The 20,408-nt window shown below is 36.4% G+C and overlaps 1 protein-coding gene across 1 annotated transcript in view; it reads left to right on the forward strand.

Moving 5' to 3' along the window:
* Positions 1-1,491: 1,491 nt before the first annotated feature.
* The window catches only part of LOC134673862 (zinc finger protein 239-like), a 116,402-nt gene continuing 97,485 nt past the window's right edge, over positions 1,492-20,408 (forward strand). The window contains exons 1-4 of the mRNA XM_063531905.1: positions 1,492-1,658; positions 1,755-1,881; positions 2,175-2,246; positions 3,725-3,847. Of these exons, the coding sequence (XP_063387975.1) occupies positions 1,530-1,658; positions 1,755-1,881; positions 2,175-2,246; positions 3,725-3,795 (399 nt within the window). The 5' untranslated portion in view covers positions 1,492-1,529 and the 3' untranslated portion in view covers positions 3,796-3,847. Of the gene's footprint in view, positions 1,659-1,754; positions 1,882-2,174; positions 2,247-3,724 lie in introns of the transcript that reaches the window.

The following is a 20,408-nucleotide window of genomic DNA, read 5'->3' on the forward strand; positions in this document are numbered from 1 at the left end:
ATATGGCTTCGCTCCTATACCTAACTAATAATAAAAAAATCATGTGTGCCGTAAGCAAATTCATGTCTAAAAACAAAATAAATCTATAGATATAGTTAAATCCTACCTATTTATTTTAACGTTTTATGTGACATTAATAGCTTAAATTATTCCTACATTGGCTCTAACCTGGTGATGGTAAATGTTAAATTGTGTCTGTCGTATTTTGTTCCAGGTATTACCCAGTTTCTTGGTATTCTCCAATATTGTGGTAACCTACCCTCATGTCACGCGTGCAAAGCTCGATACTCGATTTTGGCAGAATTGTGCTTAACTGCGCAGTAGCCATAGACAAAAGAGTGAAGTGAAGTTTTATTGTAATTGGTAAAATAACTTTAGCTGTTATTTAAATGGGGGCCAAATCCTTAAGGAAATGTGAAGTTTGTAGTGGGTGTGTAAGAAGACTAAAGTAGCTAACACACTACCGCACCGCACCAAGGTCATTGTGGGACGCACCCATAAGTAAAAGGGAGAAAGCGATATCCCTTTCTCCCTCTTACTTATGGGTGCGTCCCACAATGACCTTGGTGCGGTGCGATAGTGTGTTAGCTACTTTACTACTGACGCATTTTTGGCCAAATTTCCAACTTGATCCGAACAGGTCGGTAAACTGATGTTTGTATGCAATATTTTAATTTTTTACTTTGAGTCGTTAACAGTTACTAATTTAATTAGTTTTAGTTGTGTACAATCCATGATTAAAACGAAAATATTTTGTGAATAAAGTATTTTTAAGTAAAAAACTAAGTAACCTATGACACAAATAGTGTACGACCAATTTTATCGATAATATCTTTATTTCAGATGTCGATTATGGGCAAAGCTGAGGAAAAGGAAATGAGGATTTGGCGTATTTATTTACCTATTCAAAAGCTGAATGGAAACAAGTTCATTTGTGGAAATCATTCTCCATCCAGTGCCTTCAATAAAAAGGGACCAGATTAAAAAAGAATGCGCGCGAATTCAGCATATTGTAATATGCCCACTTGAATAATAAACTATGTTATTTTTATCATGTAAAATAAAATTGTTTATATATATATATAATGTTCTTTTATTTTATTAATAGGTAGTACAGTAGGTAAATACAGCAGCACGTATCGCACATTTATCGATATCGATAAACAGTAGGTACTGGAAGTGTCGAGCCCTAGCGTTGTTTTTTTTGTGTTGGTAGTATTGTGTGGTTTTTCTTTTTTTAACAATTATGGCCTGGATGCGAGATCTTTAAGCCTGTATTTAGTGTGTTGGGATATGTACGTTCATAATTCGGTTCGAGGATTGTTCGAGAGTGCCGACTCTTAAAACGTAGTGATTATATGCTCTTTGTCAAGACATACCCGGCACCATAGATTAACCGCACATACGCTGTGTTTTCTTGCTAATTATCTGCTATTTCTCTAATATAATAATAGCACTGTACGTACACTCGTATTGTTGTTTTGTTTTAAGTCCATTGCAGTATTCTCGCGCACCGCACGGCTGCCGTGATGGACGTGACGCACGCGTGTCTATGCTGCCTGCGGTGTGCTCCGGACAAGGACCTGACGACGCTGTACACACATCTCGGCATAACGGAGATTTATGCCGACATGATCAAAGAGTGCTTCGATATAAATGTAAGTAAAAACATGACAAACTAGTTATTAAAACATCTACACAAACCAAGAAATCTGAAAACTTAGATGTTTTTGTTTGAATAACTAAACTTGCAGCTGGTGGTGGGCGGCTCGGGCTCGTGCGGCATCTGCTCGGCGTGCGTGGGCCGCCTGCGAGACGCGAGCGACTTCAAGCTGCAAGTGCAGCGCAGCCAGGCGGAGCTGCAGGCACTGCTTATTAAAGGTTGGCTTTAACAACTAATTTTAATTATCTATGTCTAATGTGTGTGTGTCTGGTGTGTCAAGAAAATAATGATCTAAATTAAAATTTTATTTAGAAAATCACAATAAATATATGAGTTATTGATATTTGCTATATCAGTAATTTTGCTTAAGTTTAAGAATATTTTTTAGGGTTCCAATTATTCCAAACCCATATTACCAAACTGTCTGACAGTGGACTCTCAGGAACCAGAAGGTAGACAGTTAAATTTCTCTTAGTTTCTATTTTTAAATAACATTACTTGTGTTGTTCAGCGGAGTCTGCAGTTAAATCTGAGCAGGCTGATGATGTTGGTGCGGAAGATGATTCTGTGTTCGATGTGTTATGTAAGTACTTGTCTGCTGACATATTTTTAATATATTACTATAAAACAATTCTGCTGCCTTTATAACTGCAATGCCCTTGTATGTTAAAAGTACAGACATAAATATAGAAGTAGGTTTTTGAGGTTTGTTTTGATTCAATATGGTTGTCAATATCATTATACACGGTGTAACATGAGCAAACTGAATAATTTTAACAGCGCATTCCTGATCATATTTAGAGACAAAAATGTCATATAAACATTTTTGAAATTCGCCTAGTTTCAGAGATATTATTAATTTAAAAAAAAAACAAGTTTTTATTGTTACATAGTGTAAAAAGGCCTTTTTGATGGTGATGTTGCTGCTATGGGACGTTGTTTAAATATCCTTATTGATAGATGTCAAAAAGTGACAAGTAACACTTTGCAAAAAGTAGGTTTTACGAAAAAAAAATTAATAATCAATTTTAAGTGACAAGTTTACCAATAACATTTATTTATTATGTACAAATACATTCAAAAAATTGGAAAAACAAAACAAAAAGAAATTTTTTTTTTGGCGGGATTGACCTAAACTCATATTACATTTTTTACTTCTTTTGACCTCAGAAATGCGTGGTTAAAATTATTCGGTTTCCTCATGTTACACCGTGTATTGCATTTCAAACTGTTTGGAAAGTCGTTTTTTTTCATTAAAGATTATTTAAGTTGAACTCCACCAATGTGTGGTGACCTGACACTTTGTGAATGCTTCATTAAGCGGTGTTTGTTCTGATGTTTATATAATTAAGTCTTGCTTCAGATGAGGAGCCCGTACTGGTGGATCAGTCGGAGGTCGGGGAAGAGAAGACTAAGGAACTCATGGGTGAGTTCATATCTTGATACCAGGGATGTTGCGGATTTTGACATCTGCGGATGCGGATATTTAAAGCCCTACATCCGCGGATGCGGATGTCAAGACTTGGTACTTAAAAAATGTCAAATATTACATTTTTAGCATGTTTTATTTAAATAAACGAAACGTTTAGTATTTGAGCAAGAATATAGGTGCGTTTTATTTAATAAACAGTAACTTGGCCGACTTTTCGGGGTCTAGACGATTTCGTTATATATAATGACGAAATTACCTAGCACTTACGCCGACGTGGTCGACATCCGCATCATGCGGATGCTCCGCATCGATTTTATGCGGATGCGGATGCGAATATTCGCAACATCCCTGCTTGATACATATTATAAATCAAATTGTAAAGGTAAAAGTTGTTCAAACACATACCTGCTTATTTACTTTTTCCTAATTCCTACATAGCTAGCAATATTACTATATGCGTAATTAAGATGTCAGAAAAGAGCAATAATATATGCTAATAATTTTCCCTTGGACACTTTATTTATTTTGATAAATAAGTCTTTGTGCTGCTGTTTAGAAATAAACAATTTATTTCTTTGATACCACACCACCACTGTGACTACATATACCACATCTCGTTATTGTTCCAGATGTGGACCCCCTCGTCAAGTCGGAGACGGATGATGTGATGAGTGACGGCGACTCGTCAGCGGCGGGTTAGTGCGGTCATGTTGTCCTGCTCTTCTCCTTCCTGCTACTATATATTCATAGTGATATTCAGAGGACGGCCGTGGTCGTATACGATGTATACTAACTTATCCTCCTGTAATATTTAAGATAATGTTTTTATAATTTTTTCTTAAGTAAACTTCGGAATAGGAAAGTAGGATTTTTTAGTTTTCCTCAATCAATGTTGTTCAATATAAAAAAATAAACCAAATATTGGTTAATTTAGTGTTTGTTAAGACTCGAGTCCTTTGAGTCCTCTGCTTCAAGACTCAACTCAGTTTTTGAGACTATTATAATTAAATCTAAACTCGAGTTATTTTTAACTTTTAGAGACCCGAGTCTTTTGTAGAGATTTGAGTCCTTTCCAGAGAACTCTCTTCTTCCTCGCGTTATCCCGGCATTTTGCCACGGCTCACATAGTAGCCTGGGGTCCGCTTGACAACTAATCCCATGATTTGACGTAGGCACTAGTTTTTACGAAATCGCCTGCCATCTGACCTACCAACCCAGAGGGGAAACTAGGCCTTATTGGGATTAGTCCGGTTTCCTCACGATGTTTTCCTTTACCGAAAAGCGACTAGTAAATATCAAATGATATTTCGTACATAATAATTATAATAATAATTTAGCCATTTGTCCACCCAAACTTCAATCCATAGACCGGTATACTATTCACTTTTGCTACAATAGTCCCAATGCCTACTGAGACCGGTTCATGGGTGCCTATTGTTGCACCTGTGAACGGGTTCCAGCAGGCGTTCTACATGACATTAAAGCTCTCCAAGGGGCCTCTACGTGTTGGATCTGTGTCCCCACGCAAGCCTATCAAAAAACCGGGATTATAGGCCCGTGATATCCAAAAGGAGATACATAAATTTAGCCATTTAATTCCAATAGAGAAACGGTACATCATGCATGATTCAATATAAAAACATTAATTTATACTATTTACATTTTTCAGTAAATTTATCTAATTTTGATCTAGTTTTATGTAACTATATTATTTTATATAAATTTTTGCGATTATATTATATTGTATGTACATTTATTATCTTATTGAAATATTTATTATTTTTTATTGCGATGATAATAATTTAAATTCTATTGGATGTCCATTTATGGACATAGGCCTCCTCCATACTATGCCATAATTCTCGATCGGTGGCGGCACGTGTCCATGTGACGCCTGCCACAGCCTGAATGTCGTCTCTCCAGCGGCGTCTTGAGCGACCGGGCGGGCGGCGGCTGTCTCTAGGGTACCAGTGGAGTATCTTTTCGCTCCATCGTCCGTCCTTGATTCTAGCTGTATGCCCAGCCCACCGCCATTTTAATTGACATGCCTTTACTGCTGCGTCTATATTTTTTGTTTTATTGCGTATTTCAGTATTCTTCACTCTGTCGCTCAATTTAATGTCTAAAATAATCCTTTCGTACATAAGTTCCGAAAAACTCATTGGTACGAGCCGGGATTTGAACCCGCGACCTCCGGATTGCAAGTCGCACGCTCTTACCGCTAGGCCACCAGCGCTTGACCAGAGAACTCATGATTAAAAAAAAATAAAACACATTGTCTTTACGTAAAATTCGTGAATTAGGTACACAAATCATACAATCACGCCTAATTTCTTCACTGCTATTTAGAAGAAATCTATAAAATTCTTGACGGAGTCTTTATTCAGAGACTCGAGTCCTTTTGAGTTGCTCTTAAAAAGGACTCGACTCGGGACTCACTAGACTCTGAAGTTTTGTAAGCGCCGAGTCTCGGAAAAACGTGCTGAGTTCTTCAAATTCAGACTCAGTGGACTCGAGTTCTTACCAACATTAGATTAATTGGTTTAGATGAAGTCAAGTTTAAACAAGTTTATGAAAATAATTGACTGCCTAATTACTACAGTTAGCTTACTTCTAAGAACTTTCATATTACCCTCATGTAATAAGCCCTAATTTTATAATTACCTACTATGTGACCGAAAATTTGAAAATATCATAAATTCCCGATATAATTCGTTTCAATGCTTTGTTTATTTGTGTTTCAGTGTGTCCGGAGGGCAGCGCCGCGCGCGCCAGGGAACAGCTCGCGATGGCTTGTTCCGTGGTGCTCGAGCGCCTCCGCGACGCGACTGTTCACAGTGGAGGCAAACCATACTACTGCGGACACTGTGGCAAGCATTTCAGAAGCAAAACTATTTTAAAAAAACACATAGAAAACACACACTTGTCTACCGGACCAACACCATTTGCGTGTGATTTTTGTAGTTCTGCTTTTCAAACCAAATTTCTTGTAATCGAACACGAGAAAAGCGAACACGGTGTTACAAATTTCATGTGTGCTGAATGTGAGTATACAACAAGTTTCAAGAAAAGTTTGGAGACTGATTTAAAGAGTCACTCGGTTAAGAATAATTTTAATTGTAGTCGCTGTAGTTACACGAGTTCGTGTAAAAGTGGTTTGCACAAACACCAAACAATACACATGGCTGGAAAACCTTTGCAGTGTAGCGACTGCGATTTCAAATGCAGTGTTGAATCAAAACTGCGATGTCACCAGAAGACGCACAACCGGAGGCACCAGAGAATACTCACTGGAAAACAACCTTACAAATGTAGTCATTGCGACTACAGGTGTAGTTTTAGTTCTACGTTACAAAGACATGAAAGGACACATACTGGCGAGAAGCCTTTTCAGTGTAGCTACTGTGATCACATATTTGGTTGGAAATCAAGTTTATTAAATCACCTGATGATACATACTGGGGCGAAGCCATTTAAGTGTAGCGAGTGCGACTACAGCTGCAGGTTGAAACAATACTTACTAACACACCAGAGGATACACACTGGCGAGAAGCCTTACACATGTAGTCATTGCGAATACAAGTTCAGAGATAGGTCAACCTTACGTATTCACGAAAGGACACATACTGGCGAGAAGCCTTTTCAGTGTAGCCACTGTGATTACAAATGTAGTCACAAATCATACTTAAAAATACACCAGAGGAAACACACTGGGGAAAAGCCTTACAAATGTAGTCATTGTGACTTCAAGTGCAGTAATAAGCTCGACTTACGAATTCACGAAATGGCACATACTGGCGAGAAGCCTTTTCAGTGTAGTCACTGTGATTACAAATGTATTCAGACATCAACATTAAAAATGCACCAGAGGATACACACCGGGGAAAAGCCTTACAAATGTAGTCATTGTGACTACAAGTGCAGTAAAAAGTTAAACTTACGAACACATGAAAGGATACACACTGGCGAGAAGCCTTTTCAGTGTAACTATTGTGATTGGAAATTCAGTGATAAATCCAACTTACGGCGTCACCAGGAGACGCATACTGGGTCAAAGCCTAAAATGTAATTTATTTAAGGGGCTACCTACCTGTACTTTTCATCGATTATTGACAAGTTTTGAATCGTATATCCTACAAATATACTACAGGTAGATTTATAAGACAAACGGCTATCGGTTCTTCAATCTTTTATCTCCATTTTTGTTTAGCGGATTTTGAAAGATAAGAATACTTATTTTTTACGTTTTATGGTTTCGTACCTCAAAAGGAAAAAAAGCGGCGAAGTGCGAGTCGGACTCGCCCATGAAGGGTTCCGTAGCAGCAAGTAACGATAAAATTGCGGTTTACGATTTATGACGTATTAAAAAAAACTACTTACTAGATCTCAAACCAATTTTCGGCGGAAGTTTGCATAGTAATGTACATCATATATATTTTTTATATTTATCATTCTCTTATTTTAGAAGTTACAGGGGAAGGAGGGGGGCACACATTTTACCACTTCGGAAGTGTCTCTCGCGCAAACTATTCAGTTTAGAAAAAAATGATATTAGAAACCTCAATATCATTTTTAACACCTATCCATAGATACCCCACACGTATGGGTTTGATGAAAAAAAAACAACAGGTTGCACTCCGGGAGTGCCGAGAGAAGTGAAAACTCAATGACTAGTCCAAAATGTCTGCAGCACTATGTATAGTTGACCCATCCTCCTTTCTATTGAAAACTTTAGTTCCGAAATTGCTGGTCAGTGAGCTTGTTTAAAATTCGAAATTCATATTTGTAGCGTTAATTGTTTAAAATTCGAAATATAAATTGTAAAGTTACATTGCAGACCTCGCATCTAAATATATTTGGTCATGATATTTTGAGTTTTATTCAACAGTACTAGAGTTCAGAGCTGAGCACCGTTAATCAAAAAGTTAACTTCGTTAATCCGTTAAATAAAAAGTTAACTTCGTTAAACGTTAAAACGTAACTTTTCAAAAGTTTGAACGGAAGTTAAACCGTATTTTATTCATAAGCGTGCCTTTAACCTAGCTAATATTAATAAATTTAAACATTGCTTACAGAATTTGTTATGGACAGATGTGTATGAAGAACCGATCTTTAATCTAGCATTCACGGCATTTCATGACCTTTTTTGTCTATTGTATAATCTCTGTTTTCCTAAAATACGCTCAAAGGTAAATATTGGAAACAAATGGAAACGTAATTGGATAAGTAAAGGACTTAGAAAGAGTTGTATAACTAAACGCAAACTGAGATTTCAATATTATAAAGAAAGGAATACACAGAACAAAGTTAAATATATCACGTACTCTAGCATACTTAAACGATGTATTTTTGATTAAAAAAAGAAGGCTAATATACGGTTTATAAACAGAAGCAAAAATAAATGTCATGGTTGGTTGTAAAGAATCAGATTTCAGGTTTGGGACCCAGTGATTATATTGAACAGATTAAAGTTGATGACAACATAATAACAGATCCAACGGCCATGGCTTCTGCATTTAATGATTATCATATTGACTTGGCCGTAAAAACACACGCAACTACGTCAACTTGTACCTTAAAGAATTAAATGCCAACTCTATGTTCTTAAAACCAATGTCAGAAAATGAAGTCAGATTGGAAATCATGTCCCTAAATAACACTAACTCCGAGGGATACGACGGTATCAACACAAAAATTATAAAGTCATGCATCAATGAAATAGTTCCAATATTAACCCGTTTAATCAATTTTTCATTCGCCTCTGGAACCTTTCCAGATGTATTGAAATTATCAATTGTAAAGCCATTGTTTAAAAAGAATGAGAAAGATAATATAAATAACTACCGTCCTATCACTCTAATACCTACACTGTCAAAAATATTAGAAAAATGTATGTATAAACGACTTTTAGACTTTTGTACAAAGTTCCAAATCATTAATAAACATCAATTTGGCTTTCAGAAAGATAAGTCAACAACACTGGCAATCTATTCCCTAATCAAGTCGATATTAAATAGTATAAATAATAACAGAATAACCACAGGGCTTTTCTTTGATTTATCGAAAGCCTTCGATCTCGTTTCTCATGACCTGCTTTTAAAAAAATTAGAAAAATATGGAATAAGAGGGCTGCCACTCCAGTGGATATTCTCATATCTGAGTAACAGATTGCAGTGTGTTGAAATATCTTAAGTTGACGAAAATAATGAAAAAAGGAACTACAACTCCGAATACAAATTAAATAAGTACGGCGTACCACAGGGCAGTATATTGGGCCCTAGACTCTTCTTGTTATACGTAATGACATAACTGAAATAACTCATCATCAATTTATCTTATTTGCTGACGACATATCTGTAATTGTGACATCCGAAAATAGTATAGTTAATAGTAATACAATAGAAGAACATGAATCATGTTACACGAATAGAGAAAGTAACACAAACACAATTTTTAGGTGTAACAATAGATGAAAACTTGAACTGGAAGGCACATGTACAAATCGTATGTAGCAAAATCAATAAGTTTGTTTACGCACTTAAACAAGTACGGAAAGTTACAACCGTCGCTACCGCAATTTCAACATACCGAGCATACGTAGAATCCACGCTACGATATGGTGTCCTAGCTTGGGGCAATAGCACCGATAAGGATAGGCTTTTTATCGCCCAAAAAAAATGTGTTCGAGCAATTTGCGGTCTCCCACCTTGGGAAAGTTGTAAACCTATGTTTAATAATCTTGTCTTACTACCGCTACCCGCACTATACAGTGTGTTTTTTTTAAGTGGGACAGTATGGGGAAATCCCAAAGTATAAGAGATACAGGGAAACTGTCTTAGGAAACATTAGGTACTTTTTTGTGAAAAAAAAAATGGTATAGTCAAAATTTTGGTCAAGTGTGAGTTGTCCCTAAAAATGATTAATTTTGATGAAATTTTTTTTTGACGCACATCTACTCAGTTTCATGAGGGGATCATTTTATTGTATGGGAAGAAAAAAATCGGGACAGCAGAAGTTAGTCAAATTTAAGAAAATCGTTTTCATTTTTACAACCCGTGTAAATTGAAAACCACTGCCCACTGCAAGGTTTTTATTTAAAAAATATTGCCTATTCCAGTTTTACATTTGAATTTGGAACACTTTATTTGGTTTAAAAAGGATTAAAATACTTTAAGATATTCTTACGCGAGCCTTACCTTACAAATCTAATTTAAAAAAAAACAAATTTTAAATTTGGAACTTCTTGAAACAAACAGTATTTTACTTGATATTTCATTGTTTAAAGTTAACATTATGTTAAGTTTTCGTCATGGAATTACCAAACTCGCATAAAGTAGATTTAATTGAAGCGTATTTTGTAAATTATCGTAGCTCTGTGAATGCGTTACAGTGGTATCGGGAACGTTATCCGGACCGCGATCAACCGGACCGCAAAATTTTTGACAAACTGGTGAAAAATTTAAGAAAGGGAGGCTGTTTTAAATTAAAACGGAAGAGACGAGCCACAGTAATAAATGAATTTACAACTATCGCAATCTTAGGATATTTTGAAGCCTACCCAAAAGCCTCATTGAGGGAAGCTGCTAACACTATCGGTGTGCATAAATCTACAGTACGAAAGGTATTGAAGGCTTACAAGTACAAGTGTTACATAGAAGGTCATCTTGTACAAGCATTGCTTCCAGGAGACACTGACCGGAGATTAGCATTTTGCCAGTGGTTTGTAGCATGCTCGATTAGAAACCCGTCTTTTCCAAGCCGGATTATTTGGACAGATCAATGCAATTTTTCAAACAATGGCATGTACAATAGAAAAAATAATCATTTTTGGGCACGTACAAACCCCTTCCGAACTACGGCAACCCATAACCAGGTCCGCTTTTCCTTTAATTGTTGGTGTGCAATATTAGATAATAAAATCTTTGCCATTAAAATTTACCATGGAACATTGAATAGTCAAAAATATCAGGAAATATTAAACATGGCTGTGGATTTAGTAGATATGGCAATTCCATTAAATAATTTGAATAATATCATCTACCAACAAGACGGCGCCCCTGGCCCACAATAGTATCGCTACGAAACAGTTTTTAAATGAACATTTTCTTGATCGCTGGATGGGCACAAATGGCCCTATTAAATGGCCACCACGTTCACCCGATTTAACACCGTTGGATTTTTTCATTTGGGGGTACCTTAAAGGTCGAATTTATGCAGATACTTACAACTCGGTACAAGAGTTAAAAGACGCAGTGCATTATCATTTGAACAACATACATCACAACGCCTTGTCTAAAGCTACCAGAGGTGTTCTGAAACGCGCTCGTGCCTGCATTCGACAAGAGGGAGGCCACTTTGAACATTTACTTTAATGTAAAATTATTTTATTAAATTTACCTAACTTCTGCTGTCCCGATTTTTTTCTTCCCATACAATAAAATGATCCCCTCATGAAACTGAGTAGATGTGCGTCAAAAAAAATTTCATCAAAATTAATCATTTTTAGGGACAACTCACACTTGACCAAAATTTTGACTACCAATTTTTTTTTCACAAAAAAGTACCTAATGTTTCCTAAGACAGTTTCCCTGTATCTCTTATACTTTAGGATTTCCCCATACTGTCCCACTTAAAAAAAACACACTGTATATGTATGTTTGTCAGCAAAAAAAGCATCTCTTTAAAAAGGCAGCTGACCTGAACCAGCGTCCTCGTAGAGACCCTAACAGGCTCGTATTAGACGTTACTCCAAAACTAGCACTCTACCGTAAAAGTTGTCTCAAAATGTGTGTTAAGCTTTTTAACAAATTGCCTGAACACCTTAAAGAGTTGAATGCCAAAGCACTAAAACCAAGGCTCTATAAATGGCTACATGGACAAACCTTGTATAATATTAATGAAATTTTACGGTTCCTTTAATTAATTAAATTTCTTAGCTTTAACATTGACATTTGAATTGTTTTGTATATACCTGTTTATTTTGATTAATGTATTGTATGTCCTAGAGTTTAAGGTGTAAATTTGCATGCTACTTTGTAGTTAATCATGTGTTACCTAATAACAATAGCATAAGAACCACTGTACCATGTTTATTGCAAATAAATGAAATCTTAAATCTTAAAGTTAATCGTTAACTCGAAATCGTAAATATACGCAATAAGAAATAAAACTAGGATAAATAATCATAAAACGCAATAAGAAATAAAACTAGGATAAATAATCATAAATTTTGGTGGGCCTAGTGGGGCCTTTATACCAATAAATGCTGAATAAATTTTGCATAGTATCGGTTTTGCATATTAAAGCTGAATAATACTTATTTCTTACACAGTTAGTTAGACATTATTCAGCTTAAAGCATTTGTGGTTACTAAAAGCTGCATAATAGCAGCATTAGCAGCAATTAGCTGTATATATTCTGTGTTGTATGATTTTAAGCAGACAATATTAAGAAAAATGTGATAGTGGCTACTAAATGCTGAAAAGAAGCGTCGGTGAAGACTTTCAACTGTATAAAAGCGGTTGCAGTTTCTGTTTTAACGCTAGTTTTTGAATAAAGGTGGACGCTATTACTGGAAGCTGTAATAAAATCCACATATTATTTGTTATTCAGTAGCTGCATATATGGGTTAATTATGGCTTTTATTGACATAACGTCTGAATAATAAATACTAAAACAACACTTATAGTTAAGTTATAGCGATTTTAGTACACATATACTATATTTTCTTGCTAAAAGCTGCAAAATGAACGCAATGAGAAGCGCTATTCAAACTACTGCTTAGTATTAACAAGTGCGCAGTGGAGAGGGTTCCGTAGCTTTATACACGGTCAACAGTGCTACTTGAGTCTGATTGCTTTGAACTTGAGCGTGTTTTTAATTTATTTTGAACGCATCAAGAATAAATACGCATATTCTTTAATCCAACCATTATTTAAAAAATCGAGGTTTAATTTCTTAACAATTCTCTTCGATTGGTTATTTTACACAAGATGCATAGTCCTTTTAATTAGAGATGCACCGGATATCCGGTTACTATCCGGCCTATCCGGCCACTATTTTACTATCCGGCCGGATACCGGATAGTGACCTTCTATTCGGCCGGATACCGGATAGTAACATTGCATGATTTCGGAGTAAACAAATTGGATTTAAGAAACAGACACGGTCATAATCTAACTTGTTTATTATTTTAAAACAATTTAATCATTCCACTGACTTGCACGCGCACTCATTTCGAACCTAGAAATGAGTCCGCGCGAACGTTTACTAGGAAACAGGTCAAACCTGCAGAATGCGCACCTGAAACCCAAAATGTAGGTATAGTTCCGCCGGCCGGATACCGGATATTCGGCCAGTGTCCAGGCCGGATATCCGGAAGTTACCATCGTAAACACTGTTAACTGACCATTTTCATACCTTACTGCAACGAGATAAAGTTTACCAATGGCCATTTAAGGTTGTTGTTAGTTGACAAACAATGTGTCAAATGCTAGTTATTCATATTGTTGCATTAAAAAGTTGTAGACTGGACTGGGTATGAGAAAAATAAAATAATCACCCTCATAGCGAAATCGATTCTCCTGTCGATTTTGAACAGTCTGTTTTTAGTTTTCAAGTGGGTCTACTCATACCCATCCCACACTGTACTCGTACTCATACCTAAACAATACTGCCCATATCAAACTATACTTAATTGTACTCATACCCGTGATACCCGCTACTAATATGAATGAATGAATGATATACCCTCACCTTCGCACCTATACCATATTCATATTCATACCATACTCGTAACCATACCACTCATACTATATACATCTTCGTACTCACGTCGTACATCTTTGCGTTACCTTTACCTGCTACATATTTGTCGGAACTGATAACGGAAAAAATAACTGTGTAAACTGCCGTGCCGTGCCCCCAGATTTATCATATAACTTATATATTATATCGCGTTTATAATATTAGTGGGAAGTAGGATTGAATATTGCCCGTGTTACATACCTATAATGTTTTATCATCAAAGTAGTGAGGATCTATGTGGTTTTTACTATTTGTGTATAGAACCCTAACAGGCTTTAAGATTGAGAAAACAATTACTATTATACTGATGTTATTCAAAACTTGTTGTGTTAAGACCATTATTATCTAACATGTTGCTTAGTAACGCGAATAATGTGAATGCTTATTCAGAAATTAGCACAATAATAGCTGTGGCAGCAGCTTATATTCAGCACAGTCGGACGCCATTACGGTTGCTCACTTTCTAACCTCTACAATTATATAGGAATTGAAAATGAACTGAAAAACCCATTTTATTCATTTATAAAACTAGTTTTATCGTAGCATAACTTGTTAAAGTACATTTTCTATCACTAAAACATCTAAACACTGCAGAAAAATTACAAATTTAAATGTGGAGTAGTAAATTTTCTATATTTACTTTTGAAACGGTGCATTATTTACGCGGCGCTTTAAAATTTTAAATAAAATGCATATATATATTAACAGTAAAGTCGCATGCGCAATGGAATTGAAGTTATGTAAACATCAAATAAATATATGGGTGATGTCCTCCTTATTTTGTAAGTTTTCACTGCAGAAACTACACTTTGACACGAGTTCACAAATTAAAATGGAAGACAAATCATTGATTTAACACAAATATCTGAATATATTTTCTGTAAAAATGCACTTTGGAACCAAAAGCTTCATAACGTGTGAATAACTGATTCATTGTGTACAAAGCTGGATAACTTTGGTTTAAAAGCGGTATATAAGCTTTTGACAGCCTCTATACAAGTGTTATTCAGCGATTCAATGTGTGGGCATACACGCATGCTCTATTATTCAAACAATATTCAGCTACGTTGTGTTACTTGGGTACTAATTAACATGGTTATCATTACTAATAAAAATATCACTCGCTAGCATCTGTATAGCCAATAAAAATATCACTCGCTAGCATCTGCCATAAGGTGCATGTTCCCCTTCATGAACATGAGCATATTAACATTGTCGTCTGATAGCGACGCCCGTTTTGGAGAAAAAATATCTTTTCCCGTCGAAAATACACACACACAGCACTCCACAGCACACACACAGTTAGTGTGTGCGTTCCACAGCAGCACTCGAAGCGAAGGTATACTAGTGTTATATTTGAGGCAGCGCGCGGCCTTGGTGTGAGTAGGTACTTAGATATTAACGATTAATGAACTTAAGAAAAGTTAACGGAAGTTAACAAGTCCGTTACAGGTTTTAAAAGTTAACTTAAAAGTTAATCCGTTACTCGAAAACTTAACTTCGTTAATTAACGGATTAACGAGTTAACGCCCGGCTATGCTAGAGTTCACTTTTATTAGCGATTTCATCAAGATGTAGCTTTATTGAATTATATTGAAGTGATATAAAGTTAGAATGTAACTGTGAGATGCTCGTATTTCAGCCCGTACAAGATTAGAACATTGAGCTATAGGCTACGTTCACACGGCGACTATTCGATTCGATATTTTCTCGCATACGGTTTTATCGTATACGGGACATCTGTTCACACGGCGCAAGCAAGATCCATTCGGTTTTTTCTCGTATACGGTATTCCCGTACGTGACAGCCGCTCACACGGCGTCTATTCGATGCATCACGGTTCGTGAGATACAGCCTGGTGACAGACGGACGGACGGACAGCGGAAGCGGTCTTAGTAATAGGGTCCCGTTTTACCCTTTTGGTACGGAACCCTAATGATAAACTCGATTCAGCGTAACGTAACGCTGACGTCATGTGTGACGGACAATGTTATTCACCAAAGAACTTTAGTCATAACGTATCATAATCTCGTCAATTATTTAAAACTGGACTTTTATATTAAGCATAGACAGACAGTTGAAATTTTCACAGATGATGTATTTCTGTTGCCGCTATAACCACAAATACTAAAAACAGAATAAAATAAAGATTTAAATGGGGCTATACAACAAACGTGATTTTTGACCAAAGTTAAGCAACGTCGGGCGCGATCAGTACTTGGATGGTGGACCGCTTTTTTTTTGCTTTTTTTCCGTTTTTTTTGCATTATGGTACGGAACCCTTCGTGCGCGAGTCCGACTCACACTGGCCCGGTTTTTATTTCCCCACCTCAAAAAGTGCTCAGCGCCGCAAAAGAAGTTTTCACTTCAAAAAATTTTTGAGTTTCAGTTCTAAATATCAGTTTCAGTTATAAACCCTCAAAACTTATTGATTTTTTTTTCTATTTTTGTGTGAAAATCTTAATGCGGCTTACTGAATACATGTACTTACCAAGTTTCAACAATATAGTTCTTAAAGTTTCGGAAAAAAGTGGCTGTGACATACGGACGGACAGACAGACAGACATGACGAATCTATAAGGGTTCCGTTTCTTGCCATTTGGCTACGGAACCCTCGCACTTGGGCGCTTTTATACTTCCATCCGATTTATTGAATAGAACTTGTGTTTAAAAATAACTCCTATCTGTGTTTTTCTAATAATGATCTGGTTCTTTTTTTCGTGCAGTGGTCAGTGTTGCTAACTTGGATTTTGAAAAAATGCTAGGCTAATGTCTAGATTATGCCAACATTTTTTGAAATATGCAAAAAAAATCCTAAAATGTAACTTGAAAATAGACACTTACAATAATATGGTGTCTATAAATATTCACTAAAATGCAGACTGCTGTCCCATACCAGCAAAATAGCAAAACAGAGATTTGGCTAAATTTATGCAAGTACCTAAATACAAGATCAGAGAAGGCCATTCCAGATGGGACAATTTTCACCCAACCTGATTAAATTGTCTGATCAAATCTGCAAAATGGAACTCAAATATGTCAATCCACGAAAAAACCAGAGGCCAATTTAACTGGATTTAGTTGCCATTTAAAAAAATATACATAATATAAAGTCCGTCGACGTCCATCCGCCCACAAAAGTCAAAATTCATATGAAAATATGAACCACATAAGGCGATGGCGCAGATTGTCGCTGCCAAGTTGGTGCAAACTTGGCTTAGACTAAATTATGCTAAAAAAAATATGCCAGATGCTAAATGGAAAATTTTGGGGCTAAAGCGAGTGAAAATATGCCAGATGTGGCATCATTTATGCCAAGTTGGCAACACTGACAGTGTTAAATAATTTATTTTAAGTAGAGAAAGTACCCAATTGTCTTGCAAGCATTTCCCTCTACGAACTTATTTTGAGCATCCGTTGCCTCATCTAATTGCCTTTTTTCAATGTGTTGATTAGTAGGTTTTAAAAACAAATTTTAATAATATGAAATCCAAAAAATATCACGAAAATTTAACATAGGTATGGTGAATGTGCATTAAAGTGAATAAAAATAATTTCCATTATGTCAATATGTATTGTGGAAAATGTGGACTACGTTTGGGCACTGTCGCCTACCGCAGCATGTAAACTTTTGTAAAGAGGGCAATTAGTGCAGGTCCGCAAGTTATGTACGAAACACATCTTGATATTTAGGCACCAGTTGCTTTGACGTTTGTTTGCTAAAGGAAGCCCTCGTGAGGAACCTGTATAATAAATAATGATAGCTTGTGCTATCATTATTTATTATACGTCCTCTTGTACGTACACACTGTTAACTGTCCATCGGTGGACCTTATGCCTATTGTAATAAGGTCCACCGACGGACAGTTAAGAGTGTCGCTGTTTGTACATCTATACCTCTCTCGTTGTTGCAATATTGTATTGTTAGATAGTTACACCACGAAAAGTCTTAGCAAGTTAAACATAATTTCATAGAAGTTTGAGGTTTAAAATAACACTTGCACTGCGTGGTCTATCAAAATTGTAACGGTGCGAATAACAAAACGTTACACTATCAACCTTCATACTAATTCTGGCACCATACAAATTCTAAATTCCGTTTTGAAATTCAAATCCTATTCCAAATTCCATTCAATGATTTTTATTTTCAGTTTGATCACACACGTCGATCAATAAACATCATATTTTATTAAACCGACTGTACTTCATAAGTTCGTAAAATACGGCCTAAAGCCTATCTAGTATCATTTTATTTAGTGAAAGTGCTGTGCTGTGTGCATAAGTTTGCGGTACTATAGTGCTCGTCTAGTGGCCCTGCACACTGCTGCTGCTTCCAGATATATATCTACATCATCACCAAGGCACATAATTGTAAGTTATTTGATTTCTAAACTTCTAAGTGAATTACGAAAGTGTTTTTATACATACCTGTCTGTTAACACGTAACCTGTATTGTAACAGGTGCCTTTTATTTACATTAATAAATACCCATCATCGCCCTGGTTCCCGACTTTGATTTACCTTCATCCCTGTGAGGCCCTCCATCTGCCCCCTCACAAAAATCGCTGCAGACTTTTCCTGGTCTAACTTTAACTACACAAATTTCGAATGGCGCGATGCCAACTACGGCTCGTGGCTACTGTGTCAGAAATATAAATAAGTAGTTTATATGTGACGTTATTTATGAAAAGGGACCTTATTGTCGATGTCGCTTACGCCGTTATTAACGATCCTCCGATATAAATACAATGCCGCACGACGCTGTGCGGCGCATGCGCCATCGACAATAAGGTCCCTTTTCATAGATAATGCCCCATATTTGATTGTTATCACAAGAATTAATTGAAATTGTACAGTGTCATATCCTTTATTAAAAAGAGGTATTTTATTCTACACTTAAGTACTCTTACCATTCTTATACTCACTGACGTATGGTGCCGCGGCACCCTCTATCAACCCTCTAGTCACGTCACGTCGGCCACAAGTCGTCGTCAAGCGGCGCAACAGAGTATATTCAAGTACTATGATGCACTCACATTTATAGAATAGAATAAAATAGGTTTTTATTCGTAAACACACAGACAATAGACATACATAGGAAAAAAACCGGGCAAGTGCGAGTCGGACTCGCACACGAAGGGTTCCGTACCATAATGCAAAAAAAAAAGCAAAAAGAAAACGGTCACCCATCCAAGTACTGACCCCTCCCGACGTTGCTTAACTTGGTCAAAAATCACGTTTATTGTATGGGAGCCCCATTTAAATCTTTATTTTATTCTGTTTTTAGTATTTGTTGTTATAGCGGCAACAGAAATACATCATCTGTGAAAATTTCAACTGTCTAGCTATCACGGTTCGTGAGATACAGCCTGGTGACAGACGGACGGACGGACGGACGGACGGACGGACAGCGAAGTCTTAGTAATAGGGTCCCGTTTTACCCTTTGGGTACGGAACCCTAAAAACAGTGAAAAATAAAGTGTCACGAAATGGTCCCATCTCAGCATGTTGCTGGCGACTTCCAGCGCTGATCTTCCGATGAGACCATCAAGTGAGAAATAATCACGGAAGGTAACAGACAAAAAATAAAATAAAGAAATGAAACATAAAATAAACCAAAAAATAGATTACACACATTTTACACAGCTAATACAAAAAAGAGATACAACATGACGACATAAGTAAGTACATGACAATAGAATCGATCGAACTTGTACCATCCGGTCGGGTCATATCGTGGCACGGCATTAAGCGCGCATAACTAACGCCAGCGGTAGCTACATGAAATTAAATTCGATGACAGATTTGACAAACAATAAAGTGAGTGAACCTAATATAAAATTGTATAAAATCTCACTAAGTTTTTACTTCTTTACTTATGAAAACAATGTTACAAAGTTGGCTAAAATACATAAACAAGAACAACACCAAAGAAACTATATAAATTATATACAGGGTGGAAAGATAAGTCGGGCCCTGGAGGGAAACTACCTTAAGTCCTTAAGCTGGCTCATTTTAGTCACCCTTTCAAATGACACCCGATTTGTGTCTAGGAGACGCGTAGTTTTTTTATACGTTATTTATTTCCTACTCCCTCCCCCCTCCCTATAATGCGTAATTCAAATGCAACCCCATAATTTTATGTTGAAACAAGTTTTAAATAAATACCTACGTAGATGAAAAAATACAATCTTGCCTTTTATCAAATCACATAATTTTTTGAGAAATTTGTGAATTAAGTTATCCAAATATCGGTTACAAATAAGAAGTCCCTATCACAGTTATAAACCCTGGCAGGGTTCAATACATAATAATATCGGTATTTAACTAAACATAAGACAAACTCTCTATGTCATTTACGCGAGCGGAGCTGCGGGCCCGTCTAGTATATTATATAATCATTGAATCTTTTATGAAAGGGATGTTACATAAGATTTCCGTAACTTCCAACTCGGGTAAATACTCTGTTAGATTATGCGATTTTAGTATTGGGAAAAGGTAAGAGGA

Source organism: Cydia fagiglandana, chromosome 19, assembly GCF_963556715.1.
Source record: "Cydia fagiglandana chromosome 19, ilCydFagi1.1, whole genome shotgun sequence".
Classification (NCBI taxonomy): Eukaryota; Metazoa; Arthropoda; class Insecta; order Lepidoptera; family Tortricidae; genus Cydia; species Cydia fagiglandana.